This window comes from Montipora foliosa, chromosome 7 (genome assembly GCF_036669935.1).
Source record: "Montipora foliosa isolate CH-2021 chromosome 7, ASM3666993v2, whole genome shotgun sequence".
In the NCBI taxonomy this organism is placed as follows: Eukaryota; Metazoa; Cnidaria; class Anthozoa; order Scleractinia; family Acroporidae; genus Montipora; species Montipora foliosa.
The window spans coordinates 3,187,828-3,200,426 of record NC_090875.1 but is presented as its reverse complement, the minus strand read 5'-3'; the positions used below and the strand labels follow the sequence as shown (position 1 = coordinate 3,200,426).

General features: G+C 38.9%; 1 protein-coding gene across 2 annotated transcripts in view; it reads right to left on the bottom strand.

The window, feature by feature from the left end:
* Positions 1-1,682: 1,682 nt before the first annotated feature.
* LOC138010960 (uncharacterized) overlaps positions 1,683-12,599 on the bottom strand; it is a 12,123-nt gene continuing 1,206 nt past the window's right edge. The window contains exons 2-7 of one of the 2 annotated variants that reach the window (XM_068857971.1): positions 12,119-12,179; positions 11,151-11,210; positions 9,434-9,490; positions 7,241-7,288; positions 6,931-6,975; positions 1,721-2,116 (exon numbers count right to left, since the gene is read on the bottom strand). In XM_068857971.1, coding sequence (XP_068714072.1) covers positions 1,992-2,116; positions 6,931-6,975; positions 7,241-7,288; positions 9,434-9,490; positions 11,151-11,210; positions 12,119-12,167 — 384 coding nt within the window. In that variant the 5' untranslated portion in view covers positions 12,168-12,179 and the 3' untranslated portion in view covers positions 1,721-1,991. Of the gene's footprint in view, positions 2,117-6,930; positions 6,976-7,240; positions 7,289-9,433; positions 9,491-11,150; positions 11,211-12,118; positions 12,180-12,599 lie in introns of both variants that reach the window. The other variant, XM_068857972.1, reaches the window with a different exon arrangement.

The window sequence follows — 12,599 nt, the reverse complement described above, 5'->3', positions numbered from 1 at the left end:
TATTCCAACTCATTTTCAACACTAATTACCAAAATAACAACGAAAAATCCTGGTAAATCTCACCTGTGTTGCCGGTAAAATCCGTTCTGAGTTTTACCTACAGTCCTGTGACAAATTTCGTTGGAAAAGTACACGACTATACAGATCTGAAGCTTTTGCAGCTCACTCTCCCCTCACAATGTTGTTTAAACGCGAGTTTTCTGAGCCCATTTGCCAAAACAACATTGTGGGAGCGCAAGGTATTGTAAAGTGTTTCAACAATTTTGTCCCAGACTGTAGGTTAAATTGGTGATCCTCATTTTACCTAGGTTGAATACTCACTCAGATGAAATGAAGAAACGTTTTTTTTCGAAGCTTAAATTAAGCCTAGGGAAAAATTGGGTCAGGCTAGGATTAGTTTTGGTTTTTATAAATGGATATCAATTGACAGGAAAGTAAATATGATAATAACTGTATTGGGTTGAGCATGTCCGTCGTTGTAGTGGTACGGACACAGGACTATAGATCGGGGGCAGGTTTGCTCGAAGCTTGGTTAGCACTAAACCGTTGGTTAAGAGGTATCAAACCCAATAGGTTTGCATAGTATTTAACCCTGGTAGTGCTAACCATGCTTCGATTAGGATCATCATGCTTCGATTAGGATCATCAATTTTAACCTAGGTAAAACGGATTCAACCTGAACCCGGATTTAACCGACAACATCAGTCCTTCACCAACTTAACCCGACGAGAGGCGTAAATGCTCATTAGGGAGCTTAAGCAACGACAACGGCGACGGCGACGGCAACTAGAACGTCACAAATTTGCATATTTGGTGGGCAAAAGCAATAGCTTTGCACGACTGCACGTGCATTTTTCACTTTTGTCCATTTCTTTGCCGCTTTCACAAATACTAGTAAGGATATTGGGTTTCCCTAACGAGGGTTGACACGCGGTGAAAAGTGAGCATGAATCGTGACCATTCTTGCTTTTAGTAATCTTGACCACCTCAGTGGTTACCTTTCCCCTAAACAATAGGGACCTTAAGTAACGACAACGGCGACGGCAACGAGAACGTCACAAATGTGCACATTTAGTGTGCAAAAACAATAGCTTTGCACGCCCTGTACGTGCGTTTTTCACTCTTGTCCATTTCTTTGCCGTCATCAGCAAAACTACAACGTGAAATAGCCAAATTTGAGGTTTTATGACAAACGTCAGCAATTGAGGATAAATTTTCATTCTCTCCCCTAATTTAAGCGCCGTTGCGACCAGGATTATTTTGAGAAACTACCACACCCTTGTCATATTAAAAAGGTTGAAATAGTCACGAAGTGATTACAATAACGTGAATTTATATTTTGAGATGACGTTCTCGTTGCTGTTGCCGGAAAAAATCATTTGCAGTTTACGCGCAATCTCTCCAACTCGGTCAGTTGTGTTTTTACAAATCCTAATTGACTTGAAAAAGCGACTGGCAGAGTAGTTACTCTATAACAATCCACCAGGAGCTTGTTTCTCGAAGTCCCGAAACTTTACGGGCCATTTTCGGATGTCACAGTTCTCTTTGTATCTCAAGGAACGGAGAGGATTTAAGTCAAACTTCACAGTCATTTTTCTTTTTGTTACCTAGAAATCTTGTTGAAAGAGCGGCTTTCCAAAACAAGCTGTTGGCAGTTTCACAAATAGCTTTTCGGACCCGAAAAATTTCCGGGACTTTGGAGAAACGGGCCCCAGGTCAGTTTTCTGGAGTCTGCTTACCGTTGGACACAGTTTCCTTGTAACTGGTAACTGTGTAAGAAGCTTGGAAGTTTATATACCCGGTAACATTAGTTGCAAACAGCAACTCTAGGCTCTGATCAAAATGTGAATAAAGGGTTACTTTGTTTAATAGTTGACCACATATTCTTGAGCTTGGTTTGCCATTTTCCTGGATTCCATTTTCAATTTCCAGGTAGGGACAATTACTGCATGATAGGTCACACCATTTTCCGATGGAAACGGCTTCGAGCATTAACCTGACTTGTTCTCCTTTACTTGCCATGATCTTGAAACAGTATGTTGGGGGAAGGATGCATTAAAAAATTGACGGAAAGTTATGACCCCACTCGTGCCTTTATGAATTCTTTGCCTGCACACTGAATATGAACACAACAAATCAGTCAATATCTTCGGGGAAATGTATAATCAACCAGGCCAACCAGGCCACTTTCCTTTAATTCTTAGTCGCTCCGGCGAGTGCATGCGCGAGTGAAGCGATCTCGAGGCCACAATATCTGTTCAATAAGTTCACTTTTCCGCTGATTATTTATTTTTGTGCAATAGAAATTTATTTATATTCCTGTTATTGGAAGAAGGTGATTGCTAGTCTCAGAAAAAGAGAGAAAAACTATAGGTCACCATACTCGTTTACGAGAAAATGACGAAAAATCTCTCTCACGACCCAAGCCGTAAAGAAAACTGCGCTATTTTCTGTACGTGCTTGCGCTAATGACGCAATAAATCGTGCGCAGTAAGGATGAGCAATGCAATACAGGGGAATGACCTTAAGGACGTTCGCGCCCAAAATGTTCCCACGTACAGATTTTTAAAACTTGCCACGCAGAAAGGGCTCACCGTGCTAGCTTGTTTTCATGAGGTGCACTTTTAGAAGCTTGCGTTATTTTAAGACAATCTTAGATTACAACTGTCACGTCAGCAATAAAAAAAGCTACATTAGTGAAATTTAGATGAGGTAAACGTACTCAATTAACATAAATAATATAACTAAATAAACTTTTGCAGCTGATGTCATTTTCCGTGGTGAAATAGACCTTGAAAAACGATAAATATTAGTCTAAGAAAGAAAACTGCGGTCGCAAGAGAGCATAAAGGCGAAATATTTGTAACTTCTCGTGTACATATATTTTTTGTTTTTTTGTTAAAATGGATAAAATCAAGAAAGGAACTGATCTAGGGAAAGAAAAAAGGAGGTCACCAAGCATTCAAGAGAGTAAAATCGCTGCAAAGTTCTCAAAGCGATTGTCTATTTTCAATGCCACGTCGTTGCGTGACATTTCCGAGAAGACCTGGGTCCACAGCTATCCCATGATGCCACACGCTTTCACGTTCCATTCTCGAGGAAAATGTGTTCGCCTTTAGCATCGTGTTTACCTTCGTGATCGTTAAGGACGTTCATGTTTGTGCGCAGCGTTACTGCGCAGGTAACGTGACTGTCATATGTCAACCATTATTACATTATTAGTGAAGTTGAGGTTTTAAAACCTTTGCAAAAACCGTGGACCATAAGTCTTGCATGGCGTTGGAGCAGTGAAGATCGTGATCAGTCAAATTGATTAAAATATATTTATCAAAGTCAAGTGGATTACTGCACGACTAATATTCGCGTTATTTTATCAGTCGTTCACTAGTCCTCTTGACTTTCATAAATATTTTTCAAGCATTAGTTGAAATAACATCGCGGCAAAAAAAATTCCAGGCCGGCAAAAGAATGGCACATTTAGTTTCGAATCATCATGAAACGTTAAAGAAAAGTGAGCGGGAGGATAGAAAAGCTTTGGAAAAGGTAGCTGATCGGGTAGAGGTTGAAAGTTTGCAAAACCCGAGGACAAACCGTTGCGTAAATTTAAGGGGTCTGGTTTTTTTTTTTTTTTTAATGTTTTTATTACCCTACGAACTAAATATGACAATGAATGCATGTTTTTGAAATTCTTTTCCTTTACTTTCGTAAAAACAGAGCAGTATTTTTGTCCTCGTCCGCTTGAATAGTGCAGACCTACGTGGAAACAACCAGTGATTAAGTTTCACAAAAACCACACTCCAGAAGATGAGCATGACGGCAATGGAGAGATATTATACAAAACACTAACCAAATGAAGATGACGCCTGATTAAAACTTCGTTACTACGCTTGAGAAAGTTTTTTTCTTTTTTTTTTTTCGGTAAATCAACGATCGGTCCTCTCTTGTGTTCCAGTCCTTCCCTGACAGGTAACGCAAAAACGTGACAAACGCACATCGATTTTACTCGTTTAGATCATCGTTGACCTCTACTTTTTTAATAATGGATCACTTACTTTACTTAGTATCTACAAAATATGATGAAATGAAAAAAATTCCCTCCGTAAGAAGTTATCTCACCGTAGAAGGATTATGGCGCGAACGTCCTTAAGGACGGTGCCTACTAATTCAAAGATATTTTTGCCCCGGTTTATAATTATGCAGGAAATGTAAATCTTAACAGTGTTATTGAAATCCAAAAAGAAAATTAGGGGTAACCATACATTTTTCAAAGATAATTCATGAATAATATTTGTAAAGAGCTTTAAAATACAAAGCAATGTATGGCGTTCTTTCTCAAATTGAAGCTAAATTAGCTCTAAAAAATGCATGACTACCCCCAAATTTTCTTTTGGATACCAAGACTACTTACAGAGACTTTCTCCGCATAATTTCAAACTGCGCAAATATATCCCTGTATTAGTATCACCGATAGGAAACCCGAATATCTCGAGATGCGCAGAACGTATGCGCAGAAACAATAGTAGGCACCGTCCTTAAGGAAGCTCGGAAGGGTTTTCAGCTTAGCGCGTGCGTGAGCCACACATCCAATACTCTGTATCTGCTTACGTCAGCTCGTGAATCAAAATAGGTGACCGGAGATAATAAACTCTACCACTGATTTCGCACACTTTTCTTCTAATTCTTATGTAGATGGAATATAAACATACATCTCCTTTTCACAAAACTACGAAAATTTTGTCAACTGTTTAAATGGTTACTTAAATCCGTTTTAGTTTGCTTGCAGTTCGACGCGAGCGCGCACTCGAATGAGCGGGTGACGCATGCATAAATGCTGATCTTGTAACCCCCTCATTTTTCGGACGGTAAATATTTGTCAATTTTGTATATTAACTTTAATTAATTTAAATTTTATTTCTCTAAATCTGTAGGTGAAAAAAAAAGGTTACAGACACATTCAAAAAATCTGATTTTCTCTAAAACTGGCCTACGAATTTTGTTGAATTTTAGGTATTTTAGGTAAGGTAAGGCTGTACGGAGAGATTTCACAGTCCCGTTTTTTCAAAAAAGAAATTTTAAGCTGATTTTAAGGCACAAAGAAATATCTTATATCGTTACTATGGTAACGGTATTTTGGAAGAAAATGGCATGTGAGAAATCTATGATGGGTACTTAAGATTCTGGCCAAATTTCTTCTCAATATGATTACCTTAACTATATCTAAAAGCCGAATTTACTTATTTGTGTGAAAAAAGGAAAAACTGTTTCGAGCCTCCTTAAATTTCATGAGAATTCTACTGAAACTTGCCGACTCGCTTAACTTTAAGCCAGTTGCAATTGGAAAAGGAACTGTTTTCACGGAATTCTCGGTTGTCAATCGCTCGTGACACCGCCACTGTACCCAATAGCCCTTATGCGTGATGACGCCTGACTAGATAAGGATTAGAAAATCAAACTAAATTTTAGCATGAGCTAAATCCCGAAGGAGCAAACTTGTAAAGACTCACACGCGAACGGTATTCCAATAATTTTCGCATATTTCGTAATCACGCATAAGGCCTATTAGTGCTTTAGCGCTAGAAGTCTAGACACTTAAATAAAGTTCTGTACATGAATGATCTTAAACGTTATAAAAAGAATGAATCTGAACTTGATTACCTTGTCCAGTCTGTGAAAATAGTCAGTTAGGATATTGGATTATGGAGTTTGGGACATCACAATGCACAGTTTGCATTATGAAAAGTGGAAATTTTGCCTACGTCAAGAAATACGAGCTCTTGGGGAAGGAAAAACGTAAAAGCATTGGGGTGCTAGAGGCAGATGATATAAAAAATGAAGCAATGAGGTGCAACGTTCAGACTGAATACTAAAGAAGGGTGCGAAGTCTCCTCGAACCCAAATAATCAAGAGGAAATGTTGTGAAGGCTATTTACTCAGGAACCGTCTCTATTATAAATTCCGCATACGGAGCATAGATTGTTAACTAGATGAAAGATGAAAGGAGAATTGGGGAAAATGAATGGGAAGACTCAGAAATTGCTGACAATTCATCATGAATGTAAACTACTATGAATGTAAACTACGATGGGATTTCCTATTCAAACTGACCGTAAAATTGAGCACAACAGACCAGACAGTACTGTCGTGGACAAGTAAGAAAGGAGCTATGAAATAATTGCTATCGCATGCCCATTCCACCATCGAGTAAGGTACAGAAAAAGGAAGAAAACACTGAGTCGAAAAAGACAAAGACTTGAAAAGAGAGGTGAAGCGTCTGTGGAGCTGTGAAGAAGGTGCAGCTGTTACCATTTTCATTGGGGCCCTTTGAACATCCGGTAACGGTTTTCAGCAATGCGGCCAAAGACAGCAGGCCTTGAAGAGAGTATGACGCCATTAAAGAAAACTTGTTTCATGTACTCGGCACTGGGAAGGAATTATTAGAACGGTCATGGATACCTAAGAGGAGTGGCTAGACATCGACTGGAACATTAGTGTTTTGTGATGTTTGTAACGCTTGCTTTACCCGCTTTCTGTTCCCATGTCCTTCACCGTTGTTGTGATCGATGTAACAGAAGATAACAAGATTTGAATAAAATGAATCATCGCAGATAGGAACTAAAATCCCGAGAAGGAAAATAAATTCACGAGCCCATCCAACAGGAGGAATCAATCAAGGGTAGGTATCTTTACAGCCGGTAATTATTATATAAAAGAACCCTTCTGAAAAGCGCGGGGATTTTGATTTCGATCATTCGAGAAATCGGGTTTGAAAACAAAAAAGGCGCCCCCAATCCCTAACAAAATCAAGCAATTACTCAAACTTTCATATTTATTCAGACGCTGTGTCAATATTCTAACTGGATATTCTTCAAGAATTAACCCTTTCCTTTTATGATCTTTCTTTAAAGTTGTCTACATCCAGCTTTCTCTTACCTGGCGGCTTTGCGGCTGGGGAGACAGGAGGGGTAATAGGGGCAGCTATTATCAAAAAAAGAGAAATAAAACAGTATATAGCACTTAATGACTCATTATGCTGTCATTTTCCAATCAAATGACTTTTAGAGTGAGGTATTTAAACTGCGGAATAATATGAAAAGAGGTTGAAAAGACCATCACAGTTAATTGAGCATGCGCATATATAAGCCTGTGATCAATTCCCCTCCCGCGTTTGCCCACCAAATTAAAACTCGAATTTTGTTGTTTACGCGAGTACCGTCATAGTAAGGCATTAGCTATCTCTTACCTCGAAGCGTTGTGGTTGGGGAGACAGGAGGGGTACTAGGGGAAGGTACTGTCGAAAAAGAGAAATAAAACAGTATATAGTACTTAATGACCAAAACCTTTTTTGTAAGAGATGCGTGACACTTAAAAATGAGTAAACAAGTAGAGAGATATAAAATAAATAAATAAAAAATGTCAGAGTTTTCGGGTGTAGAACCCCTCTTAAGTGTGAAGAAAACCCTTGACATACGCAATCAGAAGGAAGCGCGCAGATAAATGGTGGCGCGCGCATTCATCAGGTCACTTTTAAATTTTACCTGCCAGACCAGTAATCTTCTATACTGCATATCCTGTAACCGATGTCCTACCATTCTTTATATCGGTGAAACCGGACGGAATCTCAAGAGTCGTTTTAGCGAACACTTACGAAGTATACGGAACAACACTCCTGGTTCCCCTGTGGTCCAACATGTCAACTTAGCGCGCCACAGTAATTCAAATAAACAGATACGGGGTGCAGTTATGCCACGGTACTAGCCTCCAACGAAAGAAACGTGAACAAAAGATGATTTCCAGCTGGAAACTGTACAGCCTGACGGACTTAATATCAATTTCAACTTTCTTTAAAAGTGACTTGATGCACACGCGCGTCACCATTCAACAGCGCGCTTCCTTCTGATTGCGTTTTTCAACGGTTTTCTTTACACTGAAGAAAATTTCTACACCCGAAACGACTGTAACTTAAAAAAAAAAAACTACTGATACTTTTTGATATTTCTTTTATATCACTCTACTTGTTTATAGTACTCAATGACTCATTACGCTGTCATTCTCCATCCGTTCGATTTTGTTAAATGATGTTGAACGACGTTATTTGCTGGGGTGGCAAACAGTTTCAACACATCAGTAACATTTGATTTAACAAAACTTTACTAGCGACGCGGAATTCAGCAACAGACTACCGCCGCGGTTGTTACTATGGATACGAACATGGATACGTCATTGAAGACCGCTTAGCGCGCACGCTCATACCCAACGATGTTGAAAGGGGGGGGGGTGGGGTGGGGGCAAACATCTTCAACTTTATCGCCTCGTGGATCCACAGCTACTTTGACAATGTTATGACCCAATTTATTGTCAATAACAGCACAGACGCATGAAAAACTGGCATCAATTTGTTAATTGAAGCAAATGCTGAATTGAAGCCGTTTGCCTGGGCCTTCACAATGACGGTTATATTTTGAAAAGTCTAAGATGATACAAAGTTGCATAACATGACGTAACATGTGTGCGTGCACATGCAAGTGTTAAATAGGTTGCTTACAAAAATAAAAATTGTTACTATGCTGAAACTGTACGTTTAGCTCTGGCCTTAAACGAGAAATATAGATAGCTTCTTTCAGCTTAAGACTATAAGCCTAGCCGTTGTAAAAAAAAAAAGCGAGCTTTCACATGCAATATTTATAGCCAACGGGCGTTCGGGTCAAGTTTCCAAATGCTTTGGCGGAATGTTCAACTAAAGATAAATCACAGCGGTCAGGCGGGGTATCCCACCTTCAGCATTCACATTGAGAAAACTCACCCCACCTAGGCGGGTAACCCGGCCCGGCTGACTAGGCAATCCGCCTCCGTGAGGTACTCCACCTCTCATGTGAACGCAATCAAGAAAAAAAAAAGAGAGAGAATGTATGCAGAGATTGATTACCCCACCGAGAAGGGTACATCACCTACCCGGGGTCCCCCACCTCCATCTGAACAGGCCCTTAGTCTAAACCAAATTTTAACCAAACTTTTGCAACCAAATTTTAAATTTTAACGTTCTCTAATTGTATTGCATTTAAGGGAGAAATGTTTGTAGATCATTTAAATTAATGAAGGGGGTAGTTTCTAAAGAAACTGTGGTGCTGCGTCGTTTGATAATGTAATGATAATGTAAATAGACCACCGTACAGAGATTCTAAAAGCCGACGTTTCGAGCGTTAGCTCTTCGTCAGAGCGAATTAACTTGCTGACGACATGGGTAATCCCGAAACATGTCTTTCAAAAGTTGGTTCGTGTATCTAAAATTTATTTTGGTAAAATTTATTAAAACTAACTTTTTAAATTACTTTTATCATATTTTTAGAAAGTAATACAAAGTTTTCTTTCTCTGTCTTTATTGCAAATATTTCCCTCTCTATCGGTCTGTCTGTCTATCTATCTGTCGCTTACTTACATGAGGATTTAGAAGCCACAATTCTTGAAGTAACTGACGGCGATAACACTGCTGATGCTAAAAAACGAAAGAATATTCATGATCAATAGCCGGAGGGAGGAATATAATTAAGTTAGAATTCGTTCACCAGTTTAATCATGTTTTACTTAAACAATCACTTTACAGTCACCAATTCCAAAATATTCACAAGTACGTATAAGACAATTTATATTGATGGAAAAGAAGATATTATTGAAAGGGGAAGACACTGCTAATACTAAAGAGGCACCACTAAAGAGGCAGTGAACAGTGTGATCAGACACTGGACTGGACTGAGGCCTGGCCCAAAATATGCCGGAGAGATCTGAAAACGGAATTCCCGCAACGAAAACTCAACAAACGTTTGCTGTCCACACACGAAACAGGACAAAGTATTTCCGTCCACACTACAACGATCAGAGACAGCAGAAACGCTTAAATGCATTTTTGAGTATGCGCATACCTTTTCACCGCCGAGGGCTTCCCCATTGACGAGTAAAATCGTCTGGCGTTAGACAGAGTAAAATCTATAAGTGTCAATTTGCATTTATGGCGGTCAAAGGGTTAACTTTCCTCCCGCGTTTGCCCACCCACTTAAATTCGGGTTTTGTTGTTTACGCGACCTTCCTCAAGAAAGTACCGTCACCGTAAGTCTACGAAGTTGTCCCACCACGCAATAGTTCTGCCAGGTCTTGTCCAAAATCGTCGTTCCTTGAATGGTTTGTATCACTGCTGGGCTCGTCGAGAACCCTAGGATACTAGTAATGGACGTGTTTTATTCCTTACCCGTCAATATATTAAATACATGTTTAAAAAGCGCGACGTTTAAGTCCAAATAAGCAATAAAACTAGATATTATGTACAATAATATGGCTATTGGCACTTCGTTAAATGTTGAAATGACATAACAATCATGTACTCGTCACCGTTTTCGAACATTTCCGTTTTTAAACATGTTTTTCGTCCATATTAATACGACAAGGTAGCGTTTTAAATTTCTTTCACTCCGGAGACGGTTTCAAAAAGTTCCGTTTTCGGTGGCTAATATACCCGGCTTTGTGCGGATTAGTGTGGTTGGAAGGTCTAAGTAGACAAATAAAGTTGCGTTTTCAAATTTCTCCGGCAATAAATAGATCAATATTCTCCATATCTTATACAGTACGTTTTCAATATGCAATATATACAATGCACTGTTACATGTACCGTGCAATTTATCGTTTTTAATGACAATGAAATGACTAGCCGAGAACACCAATTTCAAAAACTATAAATAAATATCTCGATGCGTATTTGTTGCTGTAATACACACAAGTGCTGTCTAATAATAGACTGATTCAGTATTTTAACCTAATCGTTTAGCAAATTAGAGGTATTGTTGTATTGTTATAACTCGGATTGACTCGTTGACAAATTGATACGCAAAAAGCCATGCAAAACCGTGCGAGGAAATAATATTTGCAATAAATTTTGTTTTAGAAATTTTCAATCAGTATTTGTATCAGGAAAAATGTTTTGCAAACATTCATTTTCACATTAAAATTTTCCGGGCGCCGCAATCTTGAATAATTGTGACGTGTAACAGAACTTTGAAAGAAGATGGTCCCAAAACACAGGAGACACAGGAGACATTTACCAATTAGACTTAACTATCCATGTTGTCACACCATCTACAATCAGTTCGAGTTGAAGTTCTACTTACATGACGGAGACTGTGAAGAAAATATCAGTCCCCAAAACTGTGCTTTGACTACCATTTCAACTGCAAAAAAAAAAAATAATAATAAACTTATAATAATAATAATGAAAAATTCAAACCTAGACATTTACACTGACGCAATCCAAAGAGCTAAAACGACAGTCTAAGTAGGCCGCCTCTTCGATCTGTGTATGACGGAATCGTACAGGAACTATATTTCTGACCAAAAAAACAAGTCAAATTAAAGCCCCAACCAAAAGAATCAATAAACACACTTATGGCAACCTGATTAATGTTTTAAGCTGAGGACTTATAAAACCGAAAAGAGAGGCATTAAAAAATATTCCATGCGCGTGCCTTGGACATAGTAAATAGCCTACGATACACGTTGCCATAACAACATAACAATGGTCTACGTTGTTGAAAATACACTTCCACCAGTTATTACCCTAAAATATTTAAGACGTCTATTCTTACAACATGCGCCTTTTTACGTCAGGAAATTTTCATACTGATCAAAAGTGAAATTGAAAAGAGGACTTGGCTTTCTTCGATCCAGAATTGGCGTTTCGTGGTGGAATGAGGTCAGTGCTAAAGATCACAAGGTAATTACACTAGAGCAAGTGTTCAAGAAGAAAATTCAGAGTGTCTTTTTCCATATCTTTCAAAACAAAAACTTGCACTTCGACTCTAGCTGAGCTGATGAGCTCAGAAACAAAGAAATGTTCAGCCAGTAAATGTTTCTATTCGTTGTTTTCCCGTTCTTCTTTTCCATTGATTTTCAATTTGGTAAAGTACTCTGGGCTTTATTTAATCGTGTCACAGTTATGGTTAAAATCTCGAAGTTCACAAATTGCCCTCTGTCACCAAGTTGAGCTTCCTTCAAAGAATAAAATGCTGCGCCCGGCAGGCATTTTTCATTATTAAATGAACGAATGGGAAAACCTCTATCAGGTTTAATAAATACTTACCAGAAGCCAGGATAAGCCACCTCAGAATGAAATTTCTTTTTCTCTCCATATTTCATTCAGTCTTAAAAGAATAAAGAAGGTGCCTTTCTCGTCTTATGTTTGACTTGTATAATTAACCCACAGGAATGTGTTGACGAATGGTAAGGGGAGGAGAGAAAAGGGAGAGAGCGAGGGGGAGGGGGAGGGGGAGGGGGAGGGAAAGAGGAACAAGGGGGAGAAGGGAATGAGATGGGGTGTGGTGTAGAACGAGCGAAAATAAGGATACGTGGCGAAGGGAGAGCAAAGAGAGATAAGGAAAGATCGGCCAAAAAAAAAAAGAAAAAAGAAAAAAGAGGAAAAAAGTAGACGTAACACTTCAGTTGCCCTTTTTTTCCCAACAAAGCAAAGCGAAAAATATCTAACACGTCCATGTCTAGGTGCCCTTTTTTCCCAACAAAGCAAAGCGAAAAATATCTAACACGTCCATGTCTAGGGTGTTCAC